The sequence below is a fragment of the Chrysoperla carnea genome, chromosome 5, assembly GCF_905475395.1.
Source record: "Chrysoperla carnea chromosome 5, inChrCarn1.1, whole genome shotgun sequence".
Taxonomy (NCBI): domain Eukaryota; kingdom Metazoa; phylum Arthropoda; class Insecta; order Neuroptera; family Chrysopidae; genus Chrysoperla; species Chrysoperla carnea.
In genome coordinates, this window is record NC_058341.1 from 41196611 (window position 1) to 41213846 (window position 17236).

The 17236-nt window shown below is 27.5% G+C and overlaps 1 protein-coding gene across 1 annotated transcript; it reads right to left on the minus strand.

Moving 5' to 3' along the window:
- Positions 1 to 8075: 8075 nt before the first annotated feature.
- Positions 8076 to 13846, minus strand: LOC123300182 (enhancer of split mgamma protein-like). The gene is made up of 2 exons (XM_044882693.1): positions 13631 to 13846; positions 8076 to 8983 (listed from the first exon to the last, which is right to left on the minus strand). Exons 1-2 carry the CDS (start codon positions 13778 to 13780, stop codon positions 8354 to 8356), a joined length of 780 nt encoding a protein of 259 aa, XP_044738628.1. The 5' UTR covers positions 13781 to 13846; the 3' UTR covers positions 8076 to 8353.
- Positions 13847 to 17236: the final 3390 nt, after the last annotated feature.

A 17236-nucleotide genomic window follows, 5' to 3' on the forward strand; every position in this document is an offset into this window, starting at 1 on the left:
TTTATTTAAAGACTTACAGCCGTTAAAAATATGCAATTTCGAGGTAGAAAGAAATTGTAAATTTGAAACTGCACGATAGGAAATTTTTTGTGAATATCACCATGTCGGTATCGGTGTGAACGTCATTCTGATTTATCCATTGAGGGAATGCTAAAATAAGCAATAGTTATGGCGGACAAGTCAATTCAGTACTTCTGGAAATTAGCCCTATTCAATTCTGTAATAATACTTATGCTAAAAGAGAGATTTGAGTATCTGTTTCGATACCATACCAGCATTGTATTAAACGCCATACATTTCTCTCCGTGATATGTTCCTTATCGCTCAGCAGATGAGGCACCAAAAAAAAGAACGACCGATATTTTTTTATAGTATATTATCTTGAAATATGAATAGTAGTCTTAAGGTGGACGTGATCTTGTAATTATAGTGCCCGCTCCTCATGTAGAAGGTCGTTATGTCGAAAACCGACATCAGGAGAATTTATTTAACGGACATTGTTCCTCCCGGTTGTCCCATAACACCTTTGGCTCTTTTATTTTTATCTTTTAAAAATATCGCCTAAAGAAAAACTAATAACAAATTCATAGGTACTCAATTGTATACACAAATTCTTAGGCATTAAATTAATTATATAGCAAACCAAAAGGATAATAGAAGGAGAGCCAACACATTTTTGAATATAGCACCAATGACTTCTCGCACTATACCAAATCAAAAGAAAAAACGCAGTATTTTTATGTGAAATACATAAAAGTTAATGGGGTAAAAGCAGCAGATTAACATAGAAAATGGTAATTTAATTCAAATGGTAAACGCAATAAATTTTTTTCGAAAATTTTCTACATTTGACTGCTTGTATTCATTGTTTGATTATTGATATAAACTAAACGTTTGTAAAGTACACATGAGCTTTAAATTACAGCTGTGTATTATATATTTATTCACTTAATTTAATACAGTCGTAATTTAATATAATCCATTTTAATCTATGCATCTAAATATCTCGCCAGTGCAGAGATATTAAAAAATCCTCAACAAAAATTGTAGACTACTGTAGTTGCCTAATCTACACAGTTCTTTCCGTAACCCCTCCACTAAAAATTATCATCGAAATGTGTGATTATTTTTAATTTTTCATTGAAACCATGTGTTGAATAATTTTCAATTTTTTTAGACTTATTTTAAGCATTTCTAGTAGATACAAGTATTTCATAAAGATCGTGATTCTTCCCTCATACTGTACGTATAAAATATGTCAATTATCTCATAAACGGTCTGATAAATCGTCTTCAAATTTTAACATGTACAACTGTTTATTTAATACTTATTTTTCATGTTTAGTAGATTTCTTTACATCGCGGAGCTACTACCTTAATAGTACAAGAGCCACAGGAGTGTTGTATAGAACATTTTATACAAACGTCTTTTAACATATATAACTTTACCTACGTTTTATTCCTTGACCCAGGTCTTAACATATATCATACTTTTATAGTACTTTGCATTGAATTTAAATAATCATAAGATTTAAAATCAAACATACTAAACTAAAAATGCACCCCCATCAAACGACTGAATAAATTACATATTTACCATATGTAAATTGATTTTGAACATGTAAAGGTATAATATTCATGAACACTAACATTAAGTGCACATTACTTACAAGTTACAACAAAAGGATATCTCGATAATAAATTTTGCATTTGAAGTTAATAGTTACATATAATCATAACAAATAAAAACAGTGCACAAAGTTTTACTTTTTAAAGTATCAAATACGATATATTTTTTTTTTAATTATTAATAATATACCACTGGTTTCTTATACCTCTATGTATACAAATTCTAGCATCTTTGAAATCGAAGCTAACCGTTCGACGTTAGGGCTAACTTGCTTAAAATTTGAAATTCAAAGTTTACGTTATAATTTTTAGAAACATGCATCAAATTCCGAATAAATACAGAGTGGAAGATAAATATCAAGTAAAAGAGAAATATCATTCATTTTTCGTAATTATCTTTTTACCACCTAAAAATACATTTAATTAAGTTAAAATAAACTATTGACAGAGTTAATTTTTGAATTACCCATTAGAGAAAGTGTTGAATACGAGTGCTTGCATTGTTATTATAAACAAGTTTAAAGAAAAAAGATTCGTATATAGGATAAAATGACCATTTTGCTCGAAAATTTCATAATTATTCTAGGATTTTCTATTTACATGCCTTGAAACGAATTTTAAAATACAAAAATTGCTCCCGAAAAATTGTCACCTTTGACCCTCTTAATATTATCGTATGGATTTAATATGAAAGTAGAATCAATACACTTACTATTTGAAGCTACCTACAAATTTTAAACTCTATCGTTTATAATTTTTGCGAAAATAAAAACCTAAGTTTCGCCTCAATAAGAATTCCTCAAGGAAAGAAACATTTTTCACATTTAAACTTGTTTTGTAATTCTCAATGTTTACAAGACCCAATTGACCTATGTTACCCATTTACGCACTCACAGTTTTTACATCCTGAGTACGCTCTAAAAATTGCGCACCGATATCTTTCTTGAGTTTCCGTGCAGATAGACGGGCAAGATTACAAATGAAAACGATATTTTTAAGCATTACAAACTTGGGGTTAACTTAATATACTCTGAAAATCATTGGATTTGTATTCTTTTAAGTATTCCCGATAAACCTATACGAAAAGCTTTTATTTTGAAGCAATTCTTGAAATAACCACTCTTACTCAACGTGACAACCCTTAAACATTTGGCAGGAATCGATACGCTAGTAGTCTAAACATAGAGGTTGTATTACGTTCACATTAAATTTTTTTTCATGGGTGGTCTAAAATTAGTGCCCATGTTCATTGAACTGTAAGTACATAAAAAAACAACAGCAACGCGTATACATGCATGAAGGTAAAAATAAAAAATAATTTATAACAATAATACATTTTAAAAATATTATTTTAATGTTTAGAATAAGTAAGTAGTAGAGAAGTATTTCGAAATTCTATCAACATTGTATTAAAATAATAACACTGTTTTTTAATGTGTTAAAAGCGTTAAAAAAAAACCGTAACTATCTAATTTGTACAAAATAATGTCAAATATATACCGACATCATTTTAGAAATAGACACAACAATAGATCAACAAGTTTTTTTGTATTTAATTGTATTGTCTATCCAATATAGAATTTTGGTTTATAGACTGCCATCTATATGTTGAACGAATAAGTTTGGTTTGGTATAAGACGATAGTCATTTTATATCTTTGCGGTGAACAACTCAACTATACTTCAACTAACAAATTATAGATGTCACCCAGGACGTACCTGCATTTTTTTCTTCCCTTATTTCGAATATAGGCAACTTTCAAATCTTATATACAAAAACTATAGCATAAAAAATCTCTTTTTAGAATTCCTTGAATACCGGTATTGAGAGAAAAGTGTTATAAAATTGTCTGTTTGTAAATTCAATATAGATAGAACTGACAAAGCATTATTGTAAAAATTGATTACAGCTGGTACAGTCTTTGATTACTGCTGATTAATTCTTCGCTCGATTTACACAAGTTTTCATTTTTAGATAATTTTAAACATAAACAAAAAACAATTCTTCAATTGAGCCCAAATTTATTCCTAATTAATAAAAGGTATATGTATTTGACAAGTTTGCATACGGAATACAAAAAGAACGCTTTGAATACGTGGTAAATAAGGAATAAAAATATATTATGTAGGACAATAAAAATATAGTGGAAGCGAAAAGAAGATAAAATGAACAGCATTTCCATTGCATTTTATTGTCATTTGAGTGAGACAAGGCAGGCGATTTTCAAATCTTTATCTCATAGCGGAGGAACAGATAACTCATGAAATATAAAAAGAACGTTCTTTATATTATCGTCCATATATTCCGTGCCATCTACGTTCACTTCAAAGATAACATTTAGTTTTCCGCAAATTCGCGGTTCCAAAATACTAAGCTGACATCTATTGATTGAAATCTGAAATGGAGAAGAGGGTGTAAACTTTTGCCTACAATAATTACGAACTAGAGTTGTAAATAATGTAAAATAGACAATATGTTGTATAGTTTTTTGTTTGTTTATACCATGGTAATAAATGTTTATATTCCTTTTAAATTTTAACCCTATAATGCCATCTATTTATTTGGAGTGGAGCTAATTTAGACAAGTTATCAGCACGCCATCGAATTGCCAATATAATTTTTCTTACTGACAAAATTGAGAGAACTGTCATTTTTAATGTATCCTGAAGAGTCAGATAGAAATAAAATTTAATATTAACTTTTGCAAAATTTTTCATAAAATGTTCATAATTGCTACCATCTGCTGTCTGTATATTAGAACTATTAAAGAGCTTGAGCCAGATGTTGCTTGTAGTTGGAAATGTTAGTGATAGTGTAACAGTTAGTTACTAGATGACTCTTATCAAATATAAAACAAAATCGTGTAGGCAACTTTTAATACATAAATGCATAACAAAAAGTCAGGCATTATTTCTGTTAACTTTTTATTTCTAGAACACAACAAAAAATTAGATTTCTTAGCATATTTATGTAGTTTAGACATTACTTCGTCAATTCTTTTAAATTTCAGATTTTAGATTAATGAAGCTGATATCTCGTAAATTATATATAGAAACAAGTTTGAGCCAGTGATATGGTTTCCTGTTAATCCATTTCGCATCTTAAATAATTATAATGACGTTTACTTTTAGGTTTTTTATTTTGAGCACTGCGGAGTAGATATCGCGAGCATCCATAGTCAAATATCATAATTAAATCATATCGTCTATTAACGAACAGAATCGTTACAGGCCGAACGAAATTAGTTTAAAACATAGTTTTTACTATAATTACTGGATTCAAAATTTTATTATAATTACTGGAATCAAAATTGTATTTTACGTTTTTTAAGGATATAATTTTTTAAAAAATGAATATCAAGATTTTATAAGATTACGTATTCGTGGTTTTTGAATTTGAGCACTTCGGAGTTTATATTATGTCGAGAATCATATATAGAATTGACTTTAAGCGAATATACATAAAATAAAATGCGATTAATAGATATCGAGATATTTTGTCGATTTTTTGGATTTAAAGTTAACTCTGTGAAGGTGCTCTCTCAAGATTATTTGATTATTCTTTAAACTTTATGAGTCTTTTGGTTTTGCTAAGAAATTAAACGGATTTAAGAAGGATTAAGTTGTAAAGGTTACCTAATTACCTAAGGTTACATTATTATAAAAACAAAAATACAAAAAAATATTGCAAAAATCTATTTTATTTTAAAAACACATAACATAAATTTTAAAATGTTTTGAAAGACAATGGATATAAACATTAATAATAAAATAATTTGTAACATATATTTTAAAATCATTAAAAAATGTTCATAATTATTTACGTATAAGTACCAATTTGTAAGATCAATACCTAATCTGTAAAATGGAAAATCTTTATGGAATATCATAACGTAAAATCACAGATTAGGTATAATTAATTCATAGTTATTTAAACCAAAAAAATTAATAATATTATCTAAATTTAAACTGTGTTATTACAAAATATTCTTAAATATTGAAAGGAGGAAATTAAAATTTTCATTAATATTTTTCTTTACAATATAATCGTGTAGGGTGAATTGGTAAATAATTGCTTTATTCATATAAAGAAAATTAATTTCTTTTTTCAAAATTTTTCGACAAGTACTTTTCAAAATTTTAATGTGATATGAAATGTATACAATCTAGGCAAATTTTCAATAAATATAGAGCACTACTAATCTAAAACTGTCGAGCCTCACTAAGTCGAATATGTTATGATGAAAAAAAAGAAATTTTGTAAAAAAAAAAGTCGTTGGTTTCTTTGCTCTTTAAATTTGTCGTAGATTAATTAATAACAAAATTATTTTTGCTATTAAGAGATTTTTTTGAATATATAAGATTTTATTTCAGTTATAAAATTTATAAAATATTTATTTAAATTAATACCATCTTTTATAGTTACATAATCTGTTTTTATAACGATCTAAAACTAATTTTTTTGCTAAGAGTTTACAAATCTTTCGAAAAATTACGTGTTTTATAATTTATAATAATCTTGCATAAAACTTTTTCTTCAATGCCCCTCTAATCTGTACCTATTTAAAAGTAAAATAATTTGTTTACACAACATATTTTTAAAAATACATAAATATTTTTTTTTAAATTAACTATTTTTTTATATCAAACACAGTACAAGTGTCTATCACATACATTTTTAAAGCTTCTAAGATATTAATTTTACGAAAAAAATATTTTTATTTTTCATAATAGATGCAGCCGTTTTGAACGCTTCATGCTTTATAGCCTACACAGTCAGATTTCAAATTTTTTGTTAATGAATATTTTTAAAATTAAAGTTATAAAAAGTATAAATTAATATTGAATTTTGATAGAGAATAATTGAATAATTATTTTTAATGAACCCGAATAAACGTTTTAAGCGTTCAAAACGAATACAGCCCAGCATGTATCACAAATTCAATTTCCATAAAGTTTTCCCAAAAAAAAAAAATGTCTTTAATTAAACGTGTAAACAAATAAATGAATTTTTCTTAAATTAATAAATAAAGAATATAATATAAATTTTTTCATAATAAAAATCGTTTCTTATCGACTAATAACCATTACAGAGATCAAATTCATTAGGTATTAAAGACTTATTTAAAACAAAAATTGCTTTTTTCTAATTAACCAAAGCTAACACCAAATTAATCTTTCAATAAAACCAAAGACGAAATCATAAAACCATAAATCTTAAACTTATAGTTCAAAATCTGATCGCAGAAACCCTCTACAGAGAGCACAAATGCCTATATTTTTAAAATTTCTTTACTATTTATTCAGGAAAATTATAAAGGACGCCATTTAAAATTTTCAGTTTTATTGAAATTATATTTTAACAAAATTGCATGCACCGTTTTAAATAAGTCTTATTAAAAATAAATATAAAATATTTAAAATAAAAAATATTGTAACAATAAAAAATATAATATTGATATAAAATATTAAAAATTAATCTAAAATTATTTAAAGCTGTCATGGAATTGCTTTTGAAAAAAAATATTACCAAAAATCATCACAAAATAATATATTCTCGTGTCTCAAAAAACATCTAATCACATTTGAGAAATTTTATTCTACTTATTTGAAATTCAAATTTTCTTAAAAATTTTTGCAGGAAATCCATAATTTCATCTTACATTTGCGGAGCTTTAAAATAAAATGTATTTTCTCTTAAATTTGTCAAAAAGACTTAATGCACGAAGAGGGAATATTAATGGATATTAAACAAAAAGATCGGGTATAGTATTTGACGTCACATTCTATGTATGCCATCTGTTTTGATAGAAAGAGATACAAACAAATCTTTAATGGCTTTTATCTTGATTGTTTTTATAGTTATTCGAAAAATAATTTTTCTTTCATACATGAATGAGCTTTTATTAAAATAAAAATTCACTTCAAAATTCCCTATTAACGATTCCGATAGATTAGCTAATTAATATCATAAATAATTAATATTTACAACATATCGTGCAATCTATTTGGCACGCAAGCTTTATTATAATGTAATAAAACAAAATTCATTTATTTTTAAATATTTGCATTAATTCGAATTCAAGGCCTTGCATTTTTCAATCATGAAGGTGTTCATGAAATATATCAAGGTATACTAAATTTAGTCCCCAGTTTGTAACGCTTAAAAATATTGAAGGTATGAACAACATTTGGGTATAGGTGTTCATAAAATCCATTTTCGGTTGTCCGTTTGAACGACTGTCTGTCCGTCTATCTGTTCGCCTGTTTGTCAACACGATAACTATTGAAAAGAGATATGCTGAAATTTATAGCGTGCCCAGGACGTAAAAAGTGAGATCGAGTTCGTAAATGAGCAACATAGGTCAATTTGGTCCTGGGTCCGTATGACACATCTTGTAAACTATAGAGATAGGTCAAAAATTTAAATATAATTATATATTATTATATATCTTATGAATATAATTTAAAACCAGGATTTTTTCAAAACATAATAAGCACACAACGAGTTCAGAATACCATTTATATTGAGGTTATTTACGAGCCATTCGAAGAGACACTATTTTGTACCTTGCATGAAGTCTTTAAGTGACAAAATAATTACGTTTTACCATTTCAGAAATGTAGAAGTAGAATGGATTATATAAAAGAAAATTTCTAAGTAGAAATATTTTCTGAGTGATAGAATTTTTCTAAATTCGAGTACGTAGGTATATGAAGTACATCTTACCAAGGACGCCACATATTATCACCTTCCTCAACCTTTTCTATATCAATTTCTTCGTCTTCATCCATTTGATTCTTTTCATTAAATTTCTCTCGTCGATTATCAACAATTACATTTGGTCGAATTGATGATATTTCATTATTTTTTCGACGTTCTAATATTGCATTTCGTAATGCATTACGAGTCTCATTAATTTTTGGCGGTACTTGCATTAATAATCCCGTTAATGGTTTCGATAAATCGTGTACACTTGGTGTAGAACTCAAAACTTCTGAATTGTTGTTATTTGGAATACTGTAATTTGGTGTTTTAATCGTTGAAACTGGTGTTAGTGGGGACACTGGCGGTGAATAACTGGAACGGTTTAAGTTTGGTACTTGAATACTTAATGGTCCGTTGTTGCTTATACAAGCACCTAAATGTTTAATTAGATTGTGTCCAACTCGAGTGTCAACGCCAGGTAAGGATAATAGAAATTGACACGCTTCAGCTGCGCATTGTCCAAAACCAGCTTGATATCGTTGAGCATCTTCGACAGCATCACGTGGTCGTTGTAAACGATGTAAATGGCGAACGGTTAATTCTAATATATCAGCTTTTTCTAATTTGGATATATTTTCTCCTTCAGCCTGCAACAATTGAAAAAATTTTTGTTTGATTCTTTTTTGACTTCTAATTCTTGAAGGATTTGGCATATACTAAATTTTTTGATTTTGTGCTTACTAAAGATTTTTCAATTTTTTTTTTAAACACAGGCCGAGATTCAATGGTTTCACATATTGAAAAATTTGGTGTGGATGAATTAAATTATATTCCCTACCCAGAAAATACAAAATTAATCTATTAAATTGCCGCAGCAACTGGATTGTCAAGTCTTTAATCGATTGACGTAGTTAAGGTAGTACGAGTGCCAAGCTAAGTTTAGACTTCTGGTTATAATTATTATTATCTTATTTTTAACTTTGGTGATGAATTATGTTATAACTTCATGAATGTAGACGAAAAATAAGAATGTGGTGCTCTGGTGTTCCTACAGACAGCTAAAATTAATTTGAATTATAAATTGTCTGCTATACGCTAATAAATTGAAAATAACATCAACTTTATTTATCATAGGCAACTTTATGTACAATGCAATAGTATGGAGCAGCACAAAATAAACCATCATTGTTTATGTAGGCAACTTGACGTATTTAGTGGTAACTTATGTATAAAACTGCTCAAAGTCATATGAAATATATAGCTAGAAATATATATTGTGTGACTTGTTAATGGTGGGTTTCGCTTTATAACATTGTCCTTTGCGAAAATGGATCTCTTTCACGGCTACCAGAAATAAAATTTTACAATTAACGATCATTTTTGTTTTTTGCAATTTTTTCGATAGAAGGATATTCGATACTCCCATAATCGCCCTCATTTTTTCTCTGTGTATTAGACAAAAGACACCACGTTCCTATGAAAAGCTATCTATGAATTTCTAGAGGTGTATGGATCAATGCTGTCGATCATCGAGACAAGTATTTGAAGAGCTAAAAATTGCATAAATATTTCCATTGACATAAACAGTGGCGGATTAAGTATTTTGCCGCCCTAGGCCCTGTCTGATTAGCCGCCCTTTTTAAAAGATGAAATTTTATTTTTTTGAATCCGTTTATATTATTTATCCGTTTATAATACTTATATCAATTCATATATGAAACACCAGAATCATTGAAAATAAAATAAGAAAACATTGTGCAATTCTAGAAGCGGCTTACATGTAAGATTAATTTTACTAAAGATACAAAAAATCAACAGAGCTTTGAAAATTCTTCAAAAAAAGCTTATCAATATTCAATTATTTCTGTTATAAAACATTTTTTATCAGTATTGCACTCACAAATAAAAAAGTTAATCAGAAAATAAATTCCATTCTATTTCATAGAAATTTATTTGTAAATTTATATAAAAAAAATTCGAATAGATCCTTAAAATGTATTGTCGTTACATTATATCAGATTTAAAATTTTGACATTCTGAAAAATTTGCCGCCCCCCAAATTGAGCCGCCCTAGGCCCGGGCCTCACGGGTCTAGGCGGTAATCCATCACTGGACATAAAATGAATTTCTTGACGTACGCCTTGGAAGTTTTATCATACCCGCGCCAAATAAGTAAAAACCACACGAACCAATACAAAAAAATATTTAAAATCACTGAATTGTAAAATTATATTTATCATTAACCAACAAAGTAAATTTTATTGGTTTTACAAAAAAGTGTGAACATATTTAAAAAATTATTTGTACGCAAACATGCAGAACCATATTTAAATTTAAATAATAAAAAATATTCCTTTGATTTTATAATAAAAGAAATTTTTATCCATAGAAAAAAAAAACAAACCAGAATACAAAACCAAATTGAAACATGTTGAATATAAAATTATGAAAATGAGGCCACGTGGCTTTATAATAACCATACGCACGTCTGGGCAAATCAGAATATTGTTGTGGTCAAGAAATCATCGATCAATAATATGTATCAGCTCCGATCAGAAAATCATTCATGCATACAAATTTGAATAAGTATGTTTCTTTGATTTCTTGTTAGGCATAAGTAATGGATAAAAATTATAATATTGAAATCATATTAATATATTTTTTAGGTTAAGTACGTGGTTGTTTTTAATGACCGGATGGGAATAAAACAAAAATTTTGTATCTATCTCTATAAAGGATTTTTTTTTATGTTTACATATGCTTGAAACTCTAGAAATAAGTTTAATCGAGGAAAGGCACACATCTTATACGGGTATTGAATTCGATCTAAATTTGATTCTGATTCAATTAAAAATTCACTCTAATTCACAAAAGGAAAAATGTAGACAAATACTTTAAATTAGAAAGTTGTTCTATATAAAAACGCAAACATTTTTTGTAAGAAAATTTTTTTTGTAAACCAAATAGTTTAGATAATAATTGATTGCAAAAATACTCTATAAGACCCTATAAGAAACTACATATCCTAGTCTTTTGGGATTTTCTTCATTCAGTTTGAAAAAAAATTACCTCTATAGAAAAACAAACCACTTTTATTCGAAAACTTTTTTCAAAGAGTGCCTAGATTGCACAGAAGACGAAAAAAGTACGATTTTGCATAAACGGTACGGTTTGTGGAAAATTGTTTCGAACAAAAAATGTTATCTTTTAATCAATAACAGCTTTCTTATTTAAAGTGCTCGTCTGGAAATTTTCGCACGGCTTAGCTACGTTTGACCTTACAAATTTTGTTTTTATGAAAAAATCTTGTTTTTCTCGTTTGAGGGGCGCTTTATTTCACGAAATCAATGCATCAACTTCTTTTTTGAAGAGTTGGCAAGTAGGTTGCCAGTCTCACAATACTCGAAAAAATTTCCAATTTTATATCGGTCAACGGACACTCTGTTTTTTCAATACAAAGTGATTTTTATAAAAATTTTTTATCATTTGCTACTGAGTTATCTGTCTATTTGTCAGTTAAATGATCGGGAAATAAAAATTTTCCAATCCGTGTCAAACAGAACTTACGAATATTGTTTTAGGTGTAAGTATAGTAAAGTCACACCAAAATTTCTAGACGTGAATTAATCAATGCAGGCTGAAATGTGACAATCTTTGCAAGTAAGGATTCACATTCTTAGACGGGAAAAAAAGTTTAAATTAAAAAATAAAAATATCTGTCCTATGAGTGCAAATTGATATTATCCCGCGTTATTACGATTCCTTCTAAAAAGTGGATTAAATAGCACTTGTCGTAATATTTTTTCGTGGATCTGAAAGAAAAGTTTCAACTGACTTGGAGCATAATGGCATAGTTCTCGCCTCGTGGTATTATTATTATTCTTGCCGATAAATAAAGTTTTATCCATATAAAATATTTTAAATCGTTCGATATTGTCCGATATTAATAAAAATGTTTCGTAATATATGAAGTAATGCAGAAAATACATTGATAATATCAAAATTAATAATTAATAAAAACCATAAAAAATCATTGTAACTCAGTGAATCAGGTTTTTTTTTTTTAATAATTTTACTACAATGTTTTTAATTTTTTTACACCTGAGAAAGAAATATGACCCACATTTCTGTTATGAAAATAACACGAAAGGATCCTTTTTTTAAACGTTACTGTTAATGTAAAAAAAATAAATATATATGATTATTTTTATTTATTAAATGCAAATTAACCAGTTTTTTTTAAATTTAACCTGAAGTGATAATTTGTTTTTAATATATTATACGGTTTCCAAAATGCATGGGTAAATGTTCTTTATTTGTAAAGGCTTCTTAATAATTTATAAAATATATTGAAAAATGGATGATATATGAATATGATTAATTAAGCCAGAAGTTCATTTGTAATATGATAGCCTTAAATAAAACATTATAGAGTATGCTGAATTAATGGAATATTAACCAAAATACATATCAAGTCGACATGTGGACTTTTTATATCTACCGACGTTTCAAAAAGAACACGTATGAGCCCAGGGTCATGTAGCCTCCAAAAATTCCAAAATGAGGAAAATCAGTCTTCGTTTTTTTTTTTTATAAATAGTGGATACAAAATATCAAAAATATTACAAAATATCAAGTACTAAAATTCTTAAATATATATGTTGATGTACTGTGTCCAAGATCCTAAACCTGGTCTAAGACTGCCAAATAAGACTGCCTTACTTGCACTCTTAAAAATAATAGCGTACGTTTTTAGATTTTGGATGATATATATAATAAGATATATAATAAGGCACAAATTAGAAAAAAAGATTAAAAAATGCAAAAGCATAATTATACGCTCCGTGCTGGGTTTGACCCTTAAAGCCAGACTAACAATTTTAATGGAATCTTATGGAGCGTCAACTACACTGCTAGTATTAGTAATCAGTTGGGTCATTTTCCATGTTCTTTCGACAGACAGGGAGTATTTAATATTGCTAAAAACGCTTTAGCTTTAAAGATATTCAATTGTTACAAAAATTTTTATTCTTAATTTAACTTTAAATTATTATCTAATTGTAAAATAGAATAAATTGGAAATAATTCAATAAATACTTCAAAACTTAAATGCAATCTTAATCGCACAAATTGCGCCAAAAACTGTTATTTGTATAAACTAATAAGCACAAGTTATTTATAAATTAGTTTTCCGCGACGTGACGCGCGAATAATATATGTTTCGAAAAATTAAACAAGAAACTTATTTCCAATTTATTATGAAAGTTTAGTATAAAAAAAAAATTGAAACATACCTCTAAAGCACCAACCATTAACTCTTTTAATTCATCCAAACATCGATTAATCCGAGCACGTCGCTTACGCTCCAAAAGTGGTTTCGTGATTTTCTTATATTGTTGTGTACGAGAAATCGCTGGTGGATGCATATCGGATGAAATCATCATTCAATAAACTTGCAAAAAAAAAACCAGTCAACGTCACTACGACAAAAATTAATTCAAATTTTCGTCAAAAAAAAAATAAATAAAACAACCATACACTACTTAAATCCACGCTGTGAATTGTCAAATGATTACTTAAGGCACTTCGTCTGATACACGTTAACTACTATATAACATAAATATAGTTACTACCTCATTGAAAATATTAAAATAAAACTTACAAGTTCACATGAATTCTAAAGTGACTTAAGTCACTTTACAAAACAAAGATAAATATATATAAAGCATATATAAGATATCTTTTTCTCTTTGTTAGTAAATAATGTTATAGATTATTGTTATAAGACTACCTACTTTAAAGCTACCTTAATTTTCATATGAAAAAAGATGAAACATATCGTACTGTTTAAATAAAGCTATTGCTCTATTACTTTCATACAAGCCATATATGACCTAAGTCATGTTAAACAAGGAGAGCAATATACATATTTATTACTTAAACATATTGCTGTTTTTATTTATTTTTCAACAGGTACTACTGTTAAATTAAATTAAATAAAGAAAGTAATAAGAGATTTTCTTATATATACGAGTGAAATAAAGATAGTACGTGCAAGACACACGACTAGTGTCCCCACCTATTACTTTTAATAAAAAGGTATTAAAAAAAAACAATAAGAATATTTATGTTGTATTTATAAAAGTAAACATTGTGGATTCTGATTGGTGTATATTTAACTTAAATCATTTTGTATTGTGTTCTTATTGGTTGTTTTCACATTCACAGAAATAGACTTATGTTGTTTTGCATTGTTTTTTTTTGTTCTTAAGTATTTTTTATGTAACAATGTTTTTATAAATGATGTTTTTTTTCTTATGTTTATGGTAGAAAAGATGTTTGTTCCACTGTTTGGGCTCGATCTGGTCACATGTCAGTCTTGTGACAGACACACTTTTTTCTATTCAATAGACCTTATATATTTAGTACGCACTTTCAGAAGAATATTAAATAATATTTCTATGCTACTGTTTTTCATTCTTGAAGACTTTTTTTTCAGTACCTAGTGTAGAGTCGCATTTTTTTCTTTACAATTTTCATTTTCTAAGTTTTAAGCTATCTGTGAATTTTGCGAAAATATCGAGAATAACTCAAAATGTGTACAATATATTTTTACCATGCGCTCCCACCATAAAAATGAATAAACAAAACAATAAATTTTCAATTCCACACGGAAGTGCTTAATAGAGAGTCTGCACGAATTGCATATCGGTTTGATGATACGATTGCTGCATGATTTTTTTTCCAGCAATGACAAATAGTTAATTTCTCGTTTATTGCTATTAATTTATTTTGCACATGCAAAGCCTTATCGGATCTTCATATTAAGCAATTGGTTATTTGTTTTATGTCAATTTTTCGCTGGGAAAATCTAAAATTTTGATAATTTAAATACTTTGTTAATGAGTCATTACGAAAATTAAATATTTCGATACTTATACTCTCTGCGGGGAAACAATTTACTCAAACTAATTATTATGAAATTTAATTACAAAGTTCTACGGATTCGTCTTAAAGCTAATAATTGATTTCTATTTGTTTAGACTTAGATGATAAAATAATGATACATAATATATTTATTAAATTTTATATATTTTGGTATACAGATTTTTGATATTAACGTTCAAAAAAAAGTTGGTAAATAAAAATCTTACTTGCAATAAATATGTGTAGAGTTACGCCTTAGATATTTTTAAAAGGACCCTCTTTTAAGTATATTATAAAAATATTTCTCACGATCTACTTTCAAAATATCGTAATTGCTTATTTCCGATTCAATAATTCACTCTCTTATATATTATGCAGCAGGTCTTTCAGAATGTTTGAATGCACACATATAAACAACACGTTCGAATTGATTTATGAATAGAATAAAAATTGCGTATGTGTCAAATATTATTTTAAGGTTTTTTTTTTGTATTACATTAAATTTCGAACGTAATCAATATCGATAAATGATAATGAATATCGACAGAGGATTACAATAGATATACCTGGAAAAATTGGATAATATGCAGACGAAAATTTCTGATAATGAAAATTGTTAATTTCGAAAAAGTCTGATAATAATAATGATTATTCTCAATAGCTTCTTAGATTGTTATTGAAAATTACAGAAAATTATTAATTTATGACTTGAGACCAATTTTTATACCAGAGTTTTCATGAATTATATCTTCGATCTTTTTAAAATTCAAATACAATCTTTTCTAGAGGAAAATATTAAAGTTGGTCTAGCTCAAATATGTTTTTCTTTAAAAATAACAAAATTTACAATTTTATACTATTATATAAATATATAAGTAAGTCAATAGCAATATAAAAGAATATCGACGAAAAGTGACTGAGAAATATGATATTTATATCAGTAACATTGGGTATAAAGTCTTTTATGTTGAAAAATTTACAATATTTGTCGGTACGTTCAAATTAAAAACAAAATTTGAAGATATTTTCTTATATTATTACTTATTATTGTTGTTCACATTTAATTATGCACACAATAAAAGTGGATAAACAAAGTAAAAAATCCATTGAGTTGAAAAAATTGCATTCGTGTCTAGAACTCGAATAGCCTAATTGGTAGGGCGCTTGACATGAATCCAAGAAGTCCGGGTTCGAGTCATGGTTCGAGTGTATTTTTTTCAATTCTCTTTAATTATTTTCTTATATTTTTTTACAACAGATTTTTCCTGTAGAAGAAAATCCCATACGGAAATTATATATCTGTAGTGCACCACTATTCCAGAAATTTGAATTGCCCCTTGGGTCTTTTTGTCCTTATTTGATTTGATATTTTTTCTTATTAATGTTTACCAATAAAACAAAAAATATGTATAAATAGCGACCTACGTATCAAAGTCCGTCCAAATCGACGGTTGATAAGCCAGAGATGCTTTATAAGTTCCCACTGCAGATGATAACTGCTCTGCTCTAAGGGGCTCTCATTGCAATTGTTACTACCAACTGCCTAATTCATACCTGCCAAATAACGTTTTGTAAATCGAGCAAGTAGTACTCAGAGCTTGAACTTTGGGGCAAAATTGAAATAAACAATTCTTTAATTTTAGAATACTAATGAGGACAATTTCACATGCTCATAAAGTTATCTAACTTTTACTTAGTTTCTTTTGTCTTGAAGTTTCTTTTAAAATGTCTTCCAGTTGTTTCCTCTAGAAAATTTTATATACTAGTTAGTATTTAAATAAAACTAGAAGGTTATAATTATTAATAAATTTTAAGTGATGAAATCATGATGATGTCAATAAAACATCGCACACTAACCACAAAGCAGAGTGATAATGGTAAGAAGAAGCGAGGTAGGTACTTAACAAGTAATAATTCTTACACACAAACCAAAAAAACAAACAAATAAACACAAAATCAAATACTTTTATTAT

Bases quoted from the DNA above. Each gene is read 5' to 3' on its own strand.
- LOC123300182 (XM_044882693.1), bottom strand. From the start codon at position 13,780: ATGATGATTTCATCCGATATGCATCCACCAGCGATTTCTCGTACACAA. The intron at 8,984-13,630 runs GTATGTTTCAAT...CAATTGTTGCAG, and splicing joins TAATGGTTGGTGCTTTAGAG to GCTGAAGGAGAAAATATATC.